This window comes from Halichoerus grypus, chromosome 2 (genome assembly GCF_964656455.1).
Source record: "Halichoerus grypus chromosome 2, mHalGry1.hap1.1, whole genome shotgun sequence".
Lineage (NCBI taxonomy): Eukaryota > Metazoa > Chordata > Mammalia > Carnivora > Phocidae > Halichoerus > Halichoerus grypus.
The window spans coordinates 123,844,923-123,864,658 of NC_135713.1; the positions used below are offsets into that span (position 1 = coordinate 123,844,923).

At 55.2% G+C, this 19,736-nt stretch overlaps 1 protein-coding gene across 2 annotated transcripts in view; it reads right to left on the bottom strand.

Annotated features, from left to right (window-relative positions):
- Positions 1-9,840: 9,840 nt before the first annotated feature.
- CATSPER3 (cation channel sperm associated 3) overlaps positions 9,841-19,736 on the bottom strand; it is a 40,523-nt gene continuing 30,627 nt past the window's right edge. For both annotated transcript variants that reach the window (XM_036084302.2, XM_036084301.2), the window contains 5 exons: positions 19,451-19,633; positions 18,477-18,617; positions 18,016-18,135; positions 17,013-17,170; positions 9,841-16,039 (listed from right to left, as the gene is read on the bottom strand). In XM_036084302.2, the coding sequence (XP_035940195.2) occupies positions 15,934-16,039; positions 17,013-17,170; positions 18,016-18,135; positions 18,477-18,617; positions 19,451-19,633 (708 nt within the window). In that variant the 3' untranslated portion in view covers positions 9,841-15,933. The remainder of the gene's footprint in view (positions 16,040-17,012; positions 17,171-18,015; positions 18,136-18,476; positions 18,618-19,450; positions 19,634-19,736) is intronic.

Below are 19,736 nucleotides of genomic sequence, written 5' to 3' on the forward strand. Positions count from 1 at the left end.
CCACTGCCGAGCCGCGACTGCTTCATTCCACTGAGGAGGGAGGCGGGTAGGAGGGGAACGGCGCCACCATGGGCCCTGTGGGGTAAGAGAGGAGCTCAGCGGCCGCCTCCTGGTGGAGTGGGAGGTGCTCTCTCTTCCCACCACAATTCCTGACCTGCTCAGCCCCACTCCGTGAGGGCCCCCGTCGGGAGCTCCGAGCCCACCAGGGGCTCACCGGCGGGACAGCTCAGCCTCGGGGCTGTGCTCGGCGCCCTAGCCAGCACCCCCACTTCCGCGGCTGCCCGACTCTGCAGGCTCTTCCCAAGCTGTGTCCGCGGGAACCCCCAAGCCCTCGGGGTGCTGTGTGGCCCTTGTCCACCCGGAGAGTTGGGGTGAGGGCCGCCCAGAGCTCCTTTAGTCCTGGGGTTGTCTTTTCTCCTGTGGGCCCAGTACTCCCACCTTGGAGCCCTTCCCGAGTTGTTCCAGGAGGACTGAGGATGCAGGATCCACCAGTGTCTAGCCAGGGCCTCCCTCAGCTCTTCCCCCTGCGGAAATCCCACTCGGTGTGCTGGAGAAAGTGTCCATGGCACAGAAGGAACATCTCACTTCCCTTCCACCCCAAGGTACCGGAAGGAGGCTGAGGGCGCTTCCACTCTCCCCAGGCTTTGGAAACGATGAACAAGACCAGCCTGTAAAGTGCCTGTAATATTCTGCTTCCCTTAAGGCAGTCACTTCCAATGGCAAAACAAGATGTTTGCAGCTGCAGAGGGGTGGGTATTCTGCTTCAGACTCACCTTGTGACTGGGATTGGCACTGCCCTGGAGCCGGACCCCCGGCAAGCCCTAGATGGGAGCGGGGCACAGCCATGGGCTTAATCACCAGCTAATAGCTGGAGAGCCCTGTGCACACATTCTCAAACCAGGTCAACACCGCCTCTGAGGGCAGGAGTGTTGTCCCTGTTACACAGGTGATGGAACCGAGACTTCACCATGCTCTGCGACTGGGCCAAGGTCACAGGAGTCAACAGTCTTTATGTTCCAAAGCATCTTTCCACCCATCTTCCCACATTTAGATGAGGAGTGAGGAAGGGTCCTTCCTGGAGGATGGCCCAGCCTGATGCTGTAGGACTTACAGTGTGGGGTTCTGAGGACAGGGCCAGATACACAGGCCAGAGGAGGGAGGTGGGGGGAGGGAAGGCTAGGGCAGGGGGCTGGAGCCAGACCACCCCTCCCCCAACGGCTCCAGTCCAGAGCTCCGACCCCTCACTCTCTGGAAACCCCTCACTCTCTGGAAACATAAACACAATCACATCTGGACTCAAAGTGCCTCCCCCAGCCTCACACATCTGCCAAGGCCAGGGGGCCCTGGTCTCAGTTGAGGGCAGAAGGCAGGAGAGACCTAGGAGATGGGACTGGAGGAAAAAGGGAGGCAGAGAGGCCTCTCCTGAAAGTCGGGCCCGGCCTCAGGTGACATGGCCGACAAGGGGCTCTGGTGGAGACTCAGTGTGGCTTTGGGGCCCCAGACCAAACAGCCGCAGATATAGGTGGCAGGGCAGAAGCAGTCCCAGAACGTCCCCATCACCCATCAAGGACCACGGCCAACAAGGTGTGCGTGAGACCCTATCGTGCGGTCCCCCCAGCTCCTCTGACCCGGCTGTTCTGTGGTGCAGACAGGAGTGGTAGCACCCAGCCCTTCCCAGCTGTACCCGCCAGAGGATCATCTCTGAAGGAAGGCTGAGGAATATAGGGGGGCTCTGAAAGTCCAAGCCTCTGACAAAAGGCAAAGAGCCCTAGTCCTCCTCTGCCTGAAGACCGGGGAAGGAGTGTCATTCATTCACGCAACGTTTGCTGTGTTCCTGTCCTTGGCGCTCGGGATTGAGCGCTGGGAAACAGACGGTCCCTGCTCTCATGGACAAGTAAACAAACACGTGTATAATTACAAACTGGGCTGAGTGCTTTTGAAGAACAAGAACAGGGTGCTGTGAGTCAGAAAAAAATGAGAGGTCTGCCTCGAACAGGGTGCTCAGACCAGGCTGTGTCTCTGTCTTGAGCGGCGAGCGCTCTCATTTCTTCTGCCCGTTTGGGGCCCAGGGCCCAGGGCTAAGCGTACACTCCTCACGGATCAGCCCCTTTACCTGCACGCCAACCCTAGGAGGAAGAGTTCTCATTATCCCCTTTCCCTGATGAGGTCCCTGAGGCTTAGAGAGGTCAGGTCACTTGGCCAAGGTCCACAGCAGGAAGTGATGGAGTGGATTCCAGCCCAGTCCAGGGCCACTCAACCGTCTGCACCGGGCTGCCCCATGCCAAGCACCACAGGCAACATGGTGGGGAGGGGGAGGAGTCTGGCCTGCAAGAGATCGTGATTTCTACGGGCTACCCGGGACTAACCCCAGGAAAGAGAAAAGCAGATCTGGTCCTTGCTTGGTGCCGAAAGCCCCAAAGGGCTGCTGCAGGCTTAGAGCAGCTATGAATTAGAAACAGGCGGGCCTGAGGCGGGTGCCCAGCACCGGCTTGCAGGGCCTACGGGCACCAAAGGAAAATGCACACCCACCAGAGTCCCCGGTCACTGAGAGGAACCGAGTTCCCTCCCCTAGCTTGAGGGCCCCAGCCAGGCTGGGGGCCTCCCTTGGGGCCATGGCATCCCTGAGGACAGCTGCCAGAGTCGTCTAGAAGGGGACGGGAAGTCACAGCTGGAAGGTCTGCCTCGGAGGGGGCACTGCCCTGGGAGTCCAGGCCCCGGAGGTGGCTGTGTGCCGCCCTTCAGCGCCACCTGCCCGAGCCTGCTGCCCCCCGTGACAGTGCAGCAGGGCCTCAGTCACGAGACAGGAAGGATGGTTCGTGCCCACCGACCTCGCCATCTCCCGGGCCCGTGACTCCGCTCTGGCATCCAGAGGAAGCTTCGCTGTAGTCTTTGAGAGCAAGGGTTTGAGTTCTGGCTCCACCTCTGAGTTGCCTTGGATAAGACACCATGTCTCTGAGCCTGCTTCCTCTTCCATAAAAGGGAATAACAATCCCTTCACACAGTTGTTTGAAGGATTAAAGGAGATAACACATCAGACATTAGTTGTGGGGCCGGCAGAGAGTTATTACTGATGGCGGTGGCAGTGTGGTTGTTAGTCTGCCTCTCCCCTTGGGGGCCCTGTTCCCCGCTTTCCACGTTAGTCGGGCTTCTCTGAGTTTCTCAACGGGTCATTTCTGAAAATGTCCTTTGGAGCCCAATTTGGTTTTCCCTCCAGCTTGGCTGGGTGTCGTGGGTGTGAGTCCTGACTGACAGTCCCACCGACTTGCCTTCCCCACTGCATCCCACCCGGGGACCCATCCTGGACTTGGACCCTTGGGAACCCAGCCCGGTGTCCTAGCGCCAGGGCCTGGGAGGCCCTGAGGAACTGCTGTCCACTGGGCCTGGGGAGAGGCACATGGGCAGGCAGTACTCTGAGAGATGAGCCGGGGGAGCAGAGGGGGCACTCACCCCAGAATTCTCCTCTAAGGACTCCCTGCAACATGGGACAAAGAGGCCTGGACACTTCTGTGTTCTCTCATCTTACTGATAGCTAACATCAGCCCCTTACCGAGTGCCAGGCCCCGAGAAGCACTTGATAACAATTACAGTGCTCACTCCTCAGGGGAGAGAGGGGCCTCTTATCCTTACGCGGGAAGACACCGAGGCTCAGAGAGAATCAACAGCTCACCCGTGATGCCACAGGGAGTGAGGGACAGAGTTGGGACCGAGGTCCATGGTCCCCTCCACTGCACCGTACACTCTCTTGACATTTGTATTGGGCAGCAGGGGGTGGGGGGGAAGGATAAACAATTATAATTCATGTCGATTCCTGTCAAGAAGCTGGGCTCAGGTGTGCTCTGGGAGAGAAAAAGAAAAGGCCCCAGGCCCCAGGATTGGCCTCCACTGAGCTCACTTGGCTACTGGGGGTAGCCAGCAAGGCCTGGCTCCTTGCCCCTCTCACCACCCCACTCTTCACACTCCTGTGTTGCCTTCGCAGGGCCCTGGACCTGGCCTCCCAGTAGTCTGGTGCTGCCCAGAGCAGGTGCCCATCTACTGAGTGGCTATAGGAACTTCAGGACACTCAGCCACCAGAGCCCAGCCAGGCTTGGGGGGGGGGGAGGGGTGGGCTGTGACCCAGGGCAGAGAGACGCTGCAGAGGAGCAGGTCAGGGTGCAGGAAGCTGCATCGGGACGGGGGTGGAGGAAAGCTTGCTCTGGCTCTCTCCATCCCGTGGCCACATCTCACCCTGCACTAGCCCCTGCTGTGCACCGGACATATTTTATTTCTCTTCTTTGTCTCATTTTATAGATGAGGAAGCTGAGGCTCAAGCACGTCACATAACCTGTCCAAGGGCACACAGCTTTTAGGGACTCAGGTCCCCGCCAGACCACAGAGCCCACAGCCTCGCTAGTGTGGACACAGCCTCCTGGGGGCAGGGCACTGGCAGCTGGGCAGGGGGCTGCCATCACAGAGTCAGCATGCCCAGGCAAACAGGTGTGGACCGCAGCACCTGGGGAAGCGTCCGCGCACAGTCACGCTCAGAGAAACATTTGCTGAATAAAAGAACTGAGGGGCTGCCTTCCCTTACCCCTCCCTCCACGAAACAGGTCTTGGCCCTTTCTCCCTCTCCCTGCTCCTTTCTCTCCTCTCTCTTGTTTCTTTCCTTCCTCCACACACACTTATTCCTTGTTCTCAGCACAGGCAGCTCTGGGCACTGCTTTTAAAGGTGACTCAATGGGGCGCCTGGGTGGCTCAGTCATTAAGCATCTGCCTTCGGCTCAGGCCATGATCCCAGGGTCCTGGGATCGAGCCCCACATCGAGCCCCACATCAAGCCCCACATTGGGCTTCCTGCTCGGCGGGAAGCCTGCTTCTCTCTCTCCCACTCCCCCTGCTTGTGTTCCCTCTCTCACTGTGTCTCTCTCTGTCAAATAAATAAAATCTTTAAAAAAAATAAAATAAAATAAGGGGCGCCTGGGTGGCTCAGTCGTTAAGTGTCTGCCTTCGGCTCAAGTCATGATCTCAGGGTCCTGGGATCAAGCCCCGCATCGGGCTCCCTGCTCAGCGGGGAGCCTGCTTCTCCCTCTCCCACTCCCCCTGCTTGTGTTGCCTCTCTCGCTGTGTCTCTCTCTGTCAGATAAATAAATAAAATCTTTAAAAAAAAATAAAATAAAAATAAAATAAAATAAATAAAGGTGAATCAACAGGGGCGCCTGGGTGGCACAGTCAGTTAAGCGTCCGACTCTTGGTTTCGGCTCAGGTCGTGATCTTGGCACCCTGAGATGGAGCCCCACATTGAGCCCTGCAACGGGCTCCTCACTCAGCTGGGTGTCCGCTTGGGATTCTCTCTCTCCCTTTCCCTCTGTCCCTCACCCCCACTCTCTCTCAAATAAATACATAAATAAATCTTTTTTTTTTAAGTGAATCAACAAAAAAACAAACCATCCAATTCAAAAATGGGCCAAGGATTTGAATAGACATCTCCCCAAAGGAGATAGATGCATGGCCAATAAACACATGAAAAGATGCTCAGCATCACTACTCATTAGGTAAACGCAAATCAAAACCACAGTGAGATACTGCTACACATCCATTAGGAATAAAACAAGATATCAAGTGTTGGTAAGGACGTAGAGAAATTGGAACCCTTGTGCATTGGTGGTAGGAACGTAAATGGTACAGCTGCTCTGGAAAACAGTATGGCGGTTCCTCAAAAAATTAGACATAGAATTACCATATGATCTAGCGATTCCCACTTCTGGGTATTTACCCAAAAGAAACAAAAGCAGGGACTCAAAAAGAAATATGTACACTCATGCTCATAGCAGCATTATTCACAATCCCAAAATGTGGGAGCCACCTAACTGTCCATCAACAGATGAATGAACAAAATGGGGTTCAGGCATACAATGGAATACTATTCAGCCTTAAAACAAAAGGATATTCTGACACCTGCTATGACATGGACGAACCCTGAAGACATTATACTAAAGTGAAATAAGCCAGACAACTACTGGAATTCCACTCATCTGAGGTACCTAGAGTAGGCAAATTTATGCAGACAGGAAATAGGACGGTGGTTGCCAGAGACAGGGGGAGAGGGGAGAGTCATTGTTGAATGGGTATGGGGCTTCATTTTGGGATGATGAAATGTTCTGAAGATGGACAGTGGTGATGGTTGCACAACAATGTGAATATAGTAAATGCCACTGAACGATCTATTTTTAAAAGGTTAACATGGTAAATTTCACGTATTTGACCAGAACCTTTTTATAAAGAGGTGTATCTGTGTTTATGCCCCGACCTTCTCCAGAGAGGCATGCAGGGGCTGGTGCCCAGGACGCTCAGGGGCCGAGCCCACAGCCACAGCTGGTCTGCTGTCGATCGGAAAACAATTCCCTGCAGCCCTCTTTAACTAGCAGCCCCATGCAAGCCCCCAGGACAGCTGACCCACTCCCCATGGCCCTCACCCCATTCTCCATCCCTTCGTGCACTGCAGCAGTGGGACCCCATGAGGACACTTCCCCTACCGAGTGTCTATTTTGCAACCAAGAGAGAACTGGTGTGGATGGTTGTTCTCCATCAGTTTAGCCAAATGTTAAATAACAGGTCTGCCGCTGCCTCTTTTTTTTTTTAACTGAGCTTCTCTGTAAGAAAACTAAACAAGACAGGCTATAAAACAGTATTTAAGCACTGTACCATTTTTGCTCTTATATATGCACAGGGACGTTTCTGGATGTGCACAAAGTGTTAACACCAGCTACCTCGGGGTGGTGGGAAATGAGGGATTTTTTTTTCATTTGTCCTTTCCAAGCTTTTTGCACTGAGCATGTATTTCTTTTGTAAAGGTGACATGAAACAACAAATATTACTTTAAATATACCAAGACCTGTGATCCACAGGATGGGGAGGGGTGTCCCTGCGGGACCCTGCCCTCACCCTGAAGGTGTCAGTCATCACCTGCCTGCAATGACGAGTCAACCCTCAGAATTCAGCCTCATTTAGGGGCAAGCCCGTGTGACAAGTGTCAAGTAAACCTTTACTGTCAGATTTCTACCCAAGTGAAATTTTTGTTTTGAAATACATTCTTCTTTAAATGGATGTCAAATTAATAGGTGCCAAGAGGAACGTTCAGAGAGAAGAATCATTTGTGATGCTCCTTTTTTTTTGCTAAGCAAAGAGGGCTCAGAGTTTAAAAAATGGCTGTCATAGGCAGGGAATCTATCCCTCTCCCCTGTGTCCCCTGGCTGCACCCCCTGCCCCCTCCCAGTCCTCCAACTCAGCAACCTCTTTGCACTCCTACCTTGCCTACACACACACACACACACACACACACACACATGTAGGGTGTGCCTGCCAGCCAGCATGATCATGGAATCTTTATTAAAGAGGTCCAAATTACCAAGGTTTTACTACACTACTAAAAATAGTCATGCTTACTTAGCCTGCTTAATAAGCACACCATTTCTAATTTTTCTGCCTGAGTAAACTGAAACATCATTCCAGAAATACATTTTTACTGAAACAAGAAGGCTTATTTTTTCTCCTTCGTTCATACATTTTTTCCCTCCTTCCCCTGCTCCCCCCTCTCCACCTCTCTCCATCCCCCCTGCGCCCCCCCTCAGCTCCCCACCCCTACTCATTTTTAAATTTCAAAACATAAAGGGGAAAGTAACAGTAATTTGGACTTGGCTTTCACACAAAATGGACCAATTTTTTTTAAGTATTCGTAATTTGTCCTGAAAATGGATATAGGGAGTTGGGCTGGGGAGGCTTTGAAGAATGGGGTTTTATGAGAGGAAAATGAGGCCTGAGTGTGCGGGAATGCATGCCGCACTTTCCCCTCCGTGCCTGGGACAGTGCAGGCACGTGTAATAACCACAGCTAATAGCACCATTATTGCTATTATCACATTATATTATTATTATTCCTCAGAATCAGACAAAGCATATTAACCCATTTAATTGAACCAAGGGCTTTACGTCCCCGTGACTTCACGGAAAGTGCTTGGCAAACCCCCGAAGACACCGCAGCCACAAAGCAGCCGGCCACTTCGCCACTCGCCAGTCTGTGGCGGGGCCTGACAAGGGTTTCCCCAAACTGTTGCCGCCTGTGGCCTATCTGGGAACTTTCCAGGACACACTGGGATGGACGCTTATCCTCACCCTTACTCCAGTCTTTCCATGCACATACCTCTCTGTCCCTGTGGATAAACCCAATCTAATAAAGGACAGATTTACATGAAACACCACCCCCAACACACACACACACACACACACACACACACACACACACACACACACACACACAAGATGTGGCCAAGGACCCCTCCTCTCTCCCCCAAGCTCGCGCTTCTTCTGAGTCGCCAAGGCTGGTACTGAGTACCGGCACACACTATTCATGGTGAACACCTGGCCTCTCCTGAGCTCGGTGCCCACCCTTCCAAAGCTCCTTGACTCTCCCCACAATCCAGAGCCCAGGGTGGGGCCGCTGAGGCCGCCCCTGGCAGCCCCCAGGATCACAGTGACTCGCCCAGCCCAACAAGGGAAGGATACCAGCAGAGCTGTGGCTGGTCAAGGTGCCTGGGGGAGGCCAGGGCCCCCCTGGCTTCTAGCCCCTGGCCTGGGCTCGTCCCTGGGGCCTGGCCTTCCCTTCGTGGAGCCTGAGTGTCCCACTCTGTCAAATGGACACTGGGCCTGCCTGCTTGCCTCATGAGGTTCAGTGTCAGGGTTTGCAGAGATCCTGGATGTGACCAGTATGTAAGGCTTTCAGGTAGGCTGTCTCATCTCACTGACCACCTATGCTTGGAGAATCTCACAGGCTCAGCCTCCCTCCCCTTCACACTCCCCCCACAGCACCCCTGCCAGCCGGCCCTACAGGGAAGCATCTTGCTTTATTTCATGGGGGATGATGACCACCCCCCCAGGCCTCAGCAGGGCTGCTGCGATGCCCCCAGGTCCTCCACTGGGTCAGGAGCTACCACCTGAGTGACCTGGCATCTCCTTTCCACCCTGAAGTCCATGCCCCTGGGCTCGGGGCAGCAAGACGCAGGAAGGCCCCACCTCAGGCCCAGCTCAGCCGACGTCCAGGGGGTAAGGGCCCGAGACAAGCACAGCACAGAGGTTAAGAGTATGGGCTCTGGAGTGAGACACGTTCAACTCTCAGTCCTGCCACTTAGTGTCACACAAGCCTCTCCAAGCCCCCTTTCCTCAGCTGCAGAACGGGAACAGTTGTGAAAAGGTATGTCCAGCGCTTGGCACGGTGCCTGTGGCATCGGCCCCAGTCACTCCTGGGTCTCTGCTGCCCACTCCTCCTCCATCCCCCAGGACTCTAAAGCTGGCACATCTCAGGCGGTCCACCTCTGGCATCCAGGGGTTAGGGCAAGACTCCCAGATCACGGCCCTCCCCAACTAAGGCTGGGAAAGGGAGTATCTGTGGGTGGAGGAATTAAGGTCTGAGTTAAGGTCAGGTATAAAAGGCCAAGGGTGAGAGTACGAGAAAGGAGAAATCAAGGCTAATCAGAGCAATCTGGGAGGGCTTCCTGTGAGAGAGAGCCTGGCCCTGAGCCTTGAAGGACAAACAGGCCTGGAACGGGTGTGCAGGAGGGGAGGTGAGACTGAGTTCTGGCAAAGGGAACCCTGGGAGGTATGGGGAGAAAAAGGGGGAGACAGAGTAGGGAAGTCTTATGTGCCAAGTGAGGGGGATAAGGCCTCTCTCAGGCAGCAGGAATCCAAGCTGGCCAGGTTACCGCCCTGCTTCCGCATTGCCAAGCCGAACACTCAAGGTCCTCCGGATCTGGCTCCAGTCTACTTCCCCAGCCCCCCAACACCCCACCCCACCCTGGAAGCTGTGGCCAAACCAACCTCCCAGCACTTGCTCAACCCCCTAGACCTCTACCTTCACTCTTTTGTGCACGTGGTTCCTTCTGCTTGGAACGCCCTTCCACACGCCACAGGTGTGGTTGCACGCACACACACACCCACCCCGCACTTAGCATTACGTTCCAGGTGAATATTGTGTGATTTTCCCTGATTAGAGCGTACGTATTCATTCTTAACATTTTTGAAGTTCAGAAAAGTATGAGGACCGAAGTCAAGACCACTGAACCACCATTGCTGATATCTCCCCAGACATCCCTCCGCCTGCATACATGTGCATTTACACATACATTGTATGTGTGCACATGCTATTACAGAAAGGATATCCTGCCACGCGTTGCTCGAGAAGCCACTTTTTTCACTCAGGATAGTATCAAGAATATCTATGCTTATCCAAAAATCACTATTTTTAAGGGCCACATGTATAGATTCATAATCATTTAACCAGCATCCTCACCAGTGGGCCTTGGGGTAACATCCTGTTTTCTTTTGCTGTGTTTCTCTTATAGCAGGCCACTGCAAACATCCTTATCCATACTCTCTGTGCACTGGTCATTTGGGACATCAGGGTAACTGCAAGAACAGATCTGGCGAGCCCCAGGAACGCACAATAAAATCCCATCCATGCTGCCATGGAGAAGACCACGGAGAAGGCCACGCCTATGGGTGCTGCCAGACGTGGACAAGGGGGCCCATTCTTCATACACTGGCCGTACTAGCTTTTGTCTATCATCTTTGCCACCTGGAAGAGAACATATATCTTATGGCCACTTTGTATATGTGGTTTTATTTATTTCTCCTCTTCCAAAAAAAAAAAAAAAAATACCGAGGGCGTCATGTACGTACAGTCCTACCACTGGCTTTTCCCATCTGCCAGTTTCCACTCCTTTTCTGCATGCTCGTTCCAGGGTCAGGGGAAAAGCCAACTACTCAAGCCAAGAGACTCACAAAGTGCCCCCTTTGGGCGCCCACAGCTTCTACCCTTGCTGATGAGTTACCTATGGGTGCAGGGGCAGGCAGAGAGCTGGAAAGGACCAACCTCAAGGTCACCACCTGAGAGACCAACTTTCTGGGTATGGGCACAGCACTGACAGGGCTGGCTTATCCTGCCTGCCGAGCTCACGCCTGCCCAGCACATCCCTTCTGCCAGCCAAGCCTCCGTGCGGGCTGGCTTCGCTGAAACCCACGGAAGGGTGACTTCTAAGCCAAACCCTCTGCTGCCCAGGCTGTAATTTCCCGATTAGGCGCTGTAGTCACAACCCATCCGTGTGCACTGATTGCTTCTTGCTGTCCTCTCCATCTCTGAGGCTCCCAGAGCCAAGCCAGTGGCCACTGGGTCAGCACACTGCAGACTCGGGGCCTGCTCGGAAGGCAATCAGGGCTTGAGTTTTAACGTTCAAAAAATAGCTCTGAAAAGAAAGACCAAGGTCACTGGGAGGCTGTAGAGCAGTGGGTACATGAGTCAAATCCTGACTTGGCCCTTTAATGACGATCCTGGCCAAGTGACGGTCCCTGTGGGTGCCCGCTTACCCACCTGTAAAATGGAGCTAACGATTCCTTACAAGATCGGTGCACAGCTTTGTGGGAGAGCAAAAGCCACACTGCATGGCTGCGAATCCTGGCTCTTCCTCCTTACTTGTACAGACCTGGGGGCTCCATCACCTTTCCAAACCTCAGTTTTACCGCCTGTTTAATGGGAATCATGAAAAATACCTAAGTGTCATGACATGATTCAGATCATGTATATGAAAGTATCTCGTAGGCAGAAATGCCGACAAAACAGAAGGTGGTGTTTCCACTGTCAACAACGAGAACGGGCTGTACCTTCAGAGCCTGGGCCTGAACTCTGCTCGGACACATCCTCCCCTGGTCCAGTGGCAAGTTGTGAAGAGGTCTTCTCATCTCAGACCACCATTCTAGGTGTCAAGGCACCGCTGGGAAAGGAGGGAGTCCAGGGCCACGTGTGCTGAACTGTGGGGCAGGGGGGGACCCCGCTGTGAGAACGTCATTGTCCCATCACCAGTGTACAGAGCATGGGGTCAGTCCCCAGTGTCCCAAGAGTTCTAGGACAGACTCTTCATCCCCCTTCGGCTTCTTCTGCACTTTCTTTTGAGACTTTGGTTTCATTTTGCAAAAGGCCAGCCACACGTTGTGCCACCACCCCCAGGGGTGCTTCACCTACAGGCCTCTGAGCCCATTTGGGGGTTCAGGTGGTGGTTTGTAAAGCCCTTTTAACATTTCCCAATTTTAACCTGAGAGGTCTCTATTATACAGGGTGATCTTTAGGCCACCTGAATATAATCCAGATTCCACGTGGTCAAATCCATTCAGGGGGTTCCATTTTTTTTAAAAGGCACAGTCAGCAACCAAAAATCATCTTTAAATGATTCCAGCCATGACTTGCCTCTCTCAAAGAACATCAGTGAGGACCCGGTTCTCACCCCCCAAGGACACCTGTCATCCCCATTTCTCCCCTTTGCAAGCCTCACACTCCATCTGGGTCAGAACCTCTGTCTAAAAGTCTCTGACTCTTGGCCCTCGGCTTTTACTTCCTTCTTCCCTCCCTGTCCCAGCTCCTGATTATGTAGACCCATCAAAGCTGACTGGTCTCCTCATTTGCTCTCTGTTTTGCCCATTACCCTGACTCTCCATCACGGAGGAGATCAAGAGAGCACGAATGCTCCTCTTTCCTCTCTCTCCTATCCCATCCTGGCTCTCCCCCACTCCCCCAGCACTGTGTCACCCAGAGTCTAGAGTAAAATCAAAGAGAGAACTCGGGGATGGTGAGGCGTGGGGCTGACCAGCACAGACAGAGCTCCGGGGGGGGGGGGGTGCGGAATGTGGGGAGGAGCGGGGCACTCACACGGTAGTAAATCTGTCTCCATCACATTTAGCCCCCATCTCGTCATTTCCCAAGCCCTGGGACTCGTATTGGCAGCCATTGCCTCTCCCTGCTGGGCAGCCTACTTAAGAATTCAGAGCTATCCTCTCTCTTGAGAGCCTGTGAACCAAGAGAGCAGGCCCAGGCAAGCTGGGGCCAGGGACAGAGACCAAAACAGGGAGAGAGACCACTGACAGCGAAGTCTGACTGGGTAAAGGGCCCTTTAAATTAGGAGGTGTTCTGTCTCACCCACATTTGACGAAAACACAAGGTGTGCAGTTCTCAGCATCTCTGTGTAGGATTTCTAGGGGCTGTTGGAATAAATAGAGTTTATATTCTCCCTCACTGCCTGGATCGCCATAATATAGGGACTGCTTCCTGCTGGTGGAATCAACAAGCAGTTTAAAAGAAAAAAATCCGGCCACCTTCCAAACACCTCCAGCCTTGGATTCCAGATCCTTCCCACAGGAACTAGGGGAGGGCCTGAGTGTGACCAAAAGACTCAAGCCCAGGTCCCCTGCATCCCAGTGCAGCTACCAAACCACCAGGCTGGCAGGATGGAGAGGAAAGAGCCATCTGGGGACAGCTCTGCTGGACCCAAGGGCTGGGGGCTGGTGAGAAGGGTCCTGCTTTCCTCAGCCAGGCCTGGGCAGGCAGAGCACTTCTGCCCCAAGCAAATCAATTGAAAGTCGTGGCCAAGCCTGTTTGAGTTGGTGAGAGCCCAAGTGGGAATTCCAATCTGCCAATGTTTGCTCTGCAGACGAATAGAGCCAAACAGAAATGCTGCTCTGGGACTTTGCGCCAAATACCCACTGGCTTGTTCTGCCCCCAGCGCTGGGCCGGCCCTCTGCACGTCACCCTCTCCCAGCTCCCTGCTCAGTGACAGCCTACTGCTTGTGCCCTTAAAGGCAGCTGGCCCTCCCCACCGTGGCCCAGAGCCCCGTGCCCGGGGCTTCCCTGTGGGAACCCAGGCGTTCCAGGTCGTTCCGTGCCAGCTCCCCATGGAGACCCCTTCACCGCCCACCCCCAACACCGGTTCCCGACCTCTGCTTCCCGCTCTCGGTGCCATACCGTCCTCCCTGCCGTCCTGAGGCTGGCCCAGGCCTTCTCGGCCCCTGACCAGCATGGCCCGCTGCGGCTGGTCGCCCAGCAGAGGCAGAGCCGACGGCACGGAAGCTCCGGCCACCGCTGCCTCCAGCTTTCTTCACGCTCTCACATGTATTTCGTTCGGTCCTCAGAGTGGGTCAGTTTTATCAGCCCATTTCTCAGAGGAAATAGCTGTGTTTTCAGAAGATTTGGCACCTTGCCCAAGGTCACCCAGTTACGGAATCCAGACCTCCCCACTCCAAAACCGTGGCACTTTCCAACTTACCTCTCTGAGTCCAAGTTTTTTTTTTTTTTAATCTTTTGTTCACTTCCAGGGGCCTAAGGCGATTCTTGGGATTCCTGGTGAGAGCGGGGGAATGTGTTTTCATATCCTCCCGAGCAACGTAGGCACACAGCAATGCCAACAGCGTCCACAGCCGTGCGAGCAGCCGGCCGTGTTTGCTTTGCCCCACGCCCGGACCAGAGCCCTGGCCCGAGGCCTGTCCTACAGAGGGGGCTCCACCCCCAGAGCGGCCACGGAAGCCCCCAGCCTTCCCGGCCAGGCACCACAGGCATAAAGCCCTGGGCCTCTCCCCGCTCTGCGAAGGGCACACACGACCTGCATACTTCAGCCCCCCCGCCGCAAGGGCACTGGCATGAAGTTTTCTGCGCCTCGGGAAACGAGGCTATCGCCCCTGCCCTCGGAGGGCTCCCCGATAACATGGTGGCGGGTCTCACTCTCCAGAGCAAGCCTTCTCCGCATTTTTACACGACGTGAGTGTGAACATTTGCAAATGGCAATGATTTGAGTCTCTTAGAAGACACGTGCTCTCTGCGTGCAAACAACTGTCACTTCCTCAGGGAAATTTCTCTCATCCAGTCTGGCTGGATTACTGGTTCCTCTACATAACCGAGCGCCCCAAGAGGACCAGAACTGGACTGTGGGTTTTCATGACAGCATCCCCAGCACCCAGCCCAGCTCAGTAAATAGTAGTTGGATGTATGAACAAAACCACGAGGAAAGGTTTCCAAGTACCCTTGTCCCATGGCCTTGGAAGAGTTGTCACCCGTGCCCGGAGACCATGGGTCCACACAGGGGACCCTTTGTCCAACCACTCTCAATTTTACCGCCCATGTTTTCTGCTGACCTGACTCCCCATTGTGGGTCTGGGGCTTTTTTTCCCTCAACTGTAGGTGCTGGTGTCCCCCACCCCGCCCAAGCTCTGCCCAGAACTCCGTCCTCCTTCTGTCAGATGGGGCCCTGCTAAAGGAATGGGCCTCAAGAACAGCCCCCAGCAATGGGAGCAGAGGGGCACCGCAGGGCCTCTGGCCTGGCCAGTCAGGGACAAGGAGTGTCAGCCAACCCTGCCCGCCCCGCCCTGTGTCTTCAGAAGATGCCATCATGGCCGGATCAAGGGAGTGTCACAACTCTGCTAGCCATGTGGCCAGGAATGACACCGAAAATGCCACCTTTCAAGTGAAAAGTCCTAACTAACCAACAGCCCAAAGTGCCCAACACTGCTGCTCCTTTGACCCCTCTAGGAGGTGCCCCCTGCACCCTTTGGGGCATCACGACCACTGTGAGCCTAGAGAAAAGCAGTCAGCTTCCAAAGACGGGTCCCCACGGGAGTAGGTGCATAGAGAGAAATGCTGCTCTGCCTGGGGTGGGGCACCCACAAAGAGGAGCCCAGCTTTAAGAGGTTCCAAGATCAGTGAGGCTACCCCAGCTCAAAGGAGCCATATACGCTTACAGGGCTGCTGGAGGCCCTTCTTGGTCTGGGGTCTTCAGGTGGCTTTCCCAGGAGCCCAGGGAGTCCTCGCTGCTGGGGTCAAGGGAGGAGATAGCCAGTGTGGCCCCTGGACATGGCGTCTGGCCAAGGGCAAGTCTTGAGCATCCCTCCCCCTACTCCCCAGGCCTGGCTGTATCATGTTGAGGGGGGAGCAGTCAATCGGACTTCATGGGCTCTTCCCAGGCCCAACCCCCCACGGCTGGGAAATACCACGAGCTTAAGCAACTACAGAGAGGGCAATTCAGAAAGCCTGTGTTGAACGAGGGCCTGTCACGGCTTGCGAGGCACCTCGGTGCCTGGGTGCCCACGCCCCCCCCCCCCTACTTCTCATCAGCCTTTTCAGAGGACTGGGACTGTTTCTTCTGCGGCAAGTCTTCGAGCATCAGGCTCAACACGTGCGCGATCTCGTAGTACAGCTCCTGAAGCCTGGAAGTGGAACCAGGGGGAGGGGGCCCGGGCTCAACGTGGGCTCCACGCCACCTGAGCCCTGCCCACTGCATGTCCGCACCTTGGATTCCCCACGCCTGGTAGGTGTGGGTGCAGGGAAGAGCAAGGACTGTAGAGGCAGATCGGGTCAGCTGGAATCCGGGGCCGCTGCTCTACCCGTGACCCCCGGAGTAAGGTATTTCAACACATGTGTCAGGTTGGAGACACCAAATCCTGGGCTGTAAATGAGGTGACTATGTGGAGGTGACCAGACACTACCTGGCCCACTCTTCGGCGAAATGTGGAGGTTCCCTGACCCCCTCCTTTGAGTTCCTCCAGTGTGTGAAGCCCTCCAGCAGGCTTCGGTCATGAAGCCAGCCTCCTGGTGTCTGTCCTCACTCAAGAGCTCCCTGTGACTCCTTCGTGCCCATGCCCCTCCCCTTCCTGCTCAGCAATGGTCAGGTGTAACTCCAGCTAAAGCACACGGAGCACAGCCCTGGGCCGGGCCAACTCAAAGCCCCACACACTGCTTTTGGAGCATCAGCCCTCAGGTGACAGGTGGAAAAGGGGCAGGGACCTCCCCAGAGTCACAAAGGAAGGTCGTAGCAGAACGAGGCCAGGAGCCTCAGCTCCTGCCTTGCCAACCGGTGCTCTTTCGTCTGACTTCTGAAAAGTGAGTAGTGAGGAGGGGCCTGAAGAGTCCAACCCAGCACTTCAAGACCAGTGAGAGCAGGCCAGGGAGGGCCAGGGGAGCAGAGGTCCCTGAGCAACAGGCCTGTCCACACGGCAATGCAGCCCCCGTGCACACATGGAGTCCTGCACGCCCAGGAAGGGCCTCACTTCAGCCACTTGCAGACAGGCCACCGTCCCCCTGCTTTCCCATGGCACCTGCCATGGCCCCACCCTGAAGGAAGCCTAGGGACCAGGAAAGGCCTGGTCTCCCAGGGCCAGGGGCAGCGGGGTGGGTACTGACTTGTAGATCGTAGTGTCCTGGTTGTCCAGAGTGGACAAATAGACATCGATGAAGGGCAGGCTGGTGCCAAAATCATCCAGGACCATGGGGTCAGTGTGCCGCAGGGTCTTCTTGAAGTTCTCTACCAGCTCACTGAAACTTCTGTAGTCAGCATTTTTCTAGAGAGGGAAGCATAAAGAGGGCAGTGAAGAGGAAGGCACAGGAACCCCTCACGAGAGGCCCAGGCGAAGGCCTGACCCCAGCCCCAGGGTAAGTCCTGCACTGAATCACAGGTTCACCCAACTCCCTCCAAGCCTTGGCCCCCCTGACGACAGCAGCCTTGTGAGCCACCATCACTGACATGAGGACAGGTGACCCAGAAAGGAACCAGTGAGAGCCTGAGTGTGTGTGGCTCGGCGTGGTCTCACCCTGCCCTGCACAAACTCGGGCACAGCCAAGACAGGTAGATGACTCCAGCTCAGAAAAGGGGCTCAGGAGGGATGCACTGGCTGCAGAGGGGAGGAGGGGCAGGGGTTCAGGACCCAGCAGAGCACCCAGCACCCAGCCTGAGGAGCTCGGAGAGCTTAGGCTGAAAAAAGAAGGCTTGCCCCCAGGCTTTCACAGGTGTATCATGCTTGACAGAAGATCTCCAGCCTGCTATGCTCATCCTCGTTCCACTTTAGAAAAACCGGAGTTGAGTAGCACCTGTCAGGACCTCCACGGCCTCACCCCACACACTGGCCAGGGCCTATGGCTGCCTGGCGACCAGGGAGCGTGAGTGACAAGAGCATTCCAGGCAGAAGGCCTGGCAGTGGAGTTGTGCCCCGGAAGACGGGAGAAACTATAACTACAGTACTCAACTCTCTCAGAGGTCCAGACATACACAAAAATGTAGAGAATAAAGCCCGACTGTGGAAGACCCAGGGCATCAGAGCCTGCCTTACCTAAGAGCAGAGACGGCCGACACCACCTACCGTCCACACTGGCCCCAAGGCCCTCTTTGTCCACGCGCCTGTTTCCCCACCTGCATCTGCATCAGCTGGCTGACCTCTTCCTGCTGCCGCTTTAGGATCACCTGCTTCTCCTCCATGAGCGTCATGTGCCGCTCCGCCAACAGCTCCCGCTCAAACTTTTTAATGGAGTCCTAGAGAGGGGGAAGATGGAGGTAAGCTGCAGGCTCTCACGGCATACCACCACCCCCGTCTGCCTTCTTCCCTAGCCTTGCATTGCTCCTCAGCAGGAGGAGCCCCCTCCATACAGGGCCAGCCCCAACTCAAGCTGCCCTCTGCAGCTGCAGGGACTCCGCAAGCCCCCTTTCCTGCTGACCACCATCACGAGGCAGGGAAATGCCCTGGCCCAGGGAGAAGAGCGGGGCTGGGCAAGGGAGGGCCCACGGAGCCACCTCCTCGCCTCCCTGGAGACTGGGCCTACGGCTCCGCCTGCCACGTCTAAGCCGACCCCCCATCCTTACAAGTGCAGCCTCACCTCAGTGTGAATGATCATCACACCCACGAACATACTGAGGAAGACGAAGGAGGCAAGCAAGATGAAGATGATGGTGAACGTCCGGCTGAGAGCCAAGTTGCGACTGTCCAGCTGCTGTTGCAGGTCTGTCCAGCCATCGACCTGCGTGGGCACGGCAGGGTGTGCCGGGTGCCAAGGCCCCGCGGGGCAGCCCCAGGCCCCCTGAGGACGCAGCTGGCTCTGCCTTCACAGCAGCCCCTCACCACCACCCCCTTCCAGTGATTCCAGTCCATGCATGGGGCTGGGGACGCAAGGCTCCACGGGGTACAGATACTACTGGCCAAGGTGCCCTGGGGGCTCTTCTCCAAAAGCCCACCCTCCCATCCTTCCTCTGCAAGACCCTCCTTTAGAAAGACCCCAGAGTCTCTCTTTCTGCACTTGGGCTTTGCAGGCAGCTTCAGCCTAGTCCCAGAAAGCCTATGTGACATGGGTTTCATTTCTAAAGTAAACTTGATCCAAATGAGTTATCTTTTGAGAACTCTTTGAAAGTTTTACAACCCTATGGGACAAATGGGAATGCTCTAAGGAGTCACAAGATCAGAGAGAGGAATGGAACCCTGGCCAGGACCCTGGCTTAGTCCTGGGAGGCCAGCCTTTAGCATCCCCAGCCCAGCTAAGGACCTGAACATGAGGAGGACCCCATGTAAGGCCCAGCCTGTCCACACAACCACACCAACTGGCACTCCCTTCTTCTTCTTTTTTTTTAAGATTTTATTTATTTGACAGACAGAGAGAGCACAAGCAGGGGGAGCAGCAGAGGGAGAGGGAGAAGCAGGCTTCCCACGGAGCAGAGAGCCTGACGTGGGGCCAAATCCCAGGACCCTGGGATCATGACCTGAGCCGAAGGCAGTCACTTAACCAATTGAGCCCCCCAGGCACCCCTGGCATTCCCTTCTTAAGGCCCCTGCCCCCACCCTTGTTCCCAAACACAGTACCGTGGCCAAGCTGAAGAGGGTGAAGAAGGCCACAGCCAGGTTCCCCCAGTTATTCTGATCACCCCTGTCTGGAAGTCCAAACAGGCAGAAGCCCAAGATAGCGAAGATGAACATGAGGACGAAGAGCAGGAAGAGCACGGAGGCCACGATGTAGGCTGTCTGCCCCACGGCAGTGATGAGTGTCTACAAGGCAGAAGCACTGGGGCTAGGCCAAGCTGCCAGGCTGAGTGGGGCTCAGCGGACAGGTCCAGTCTGCCCACACCCCAGCTGGCCCCAGCATCCAGTG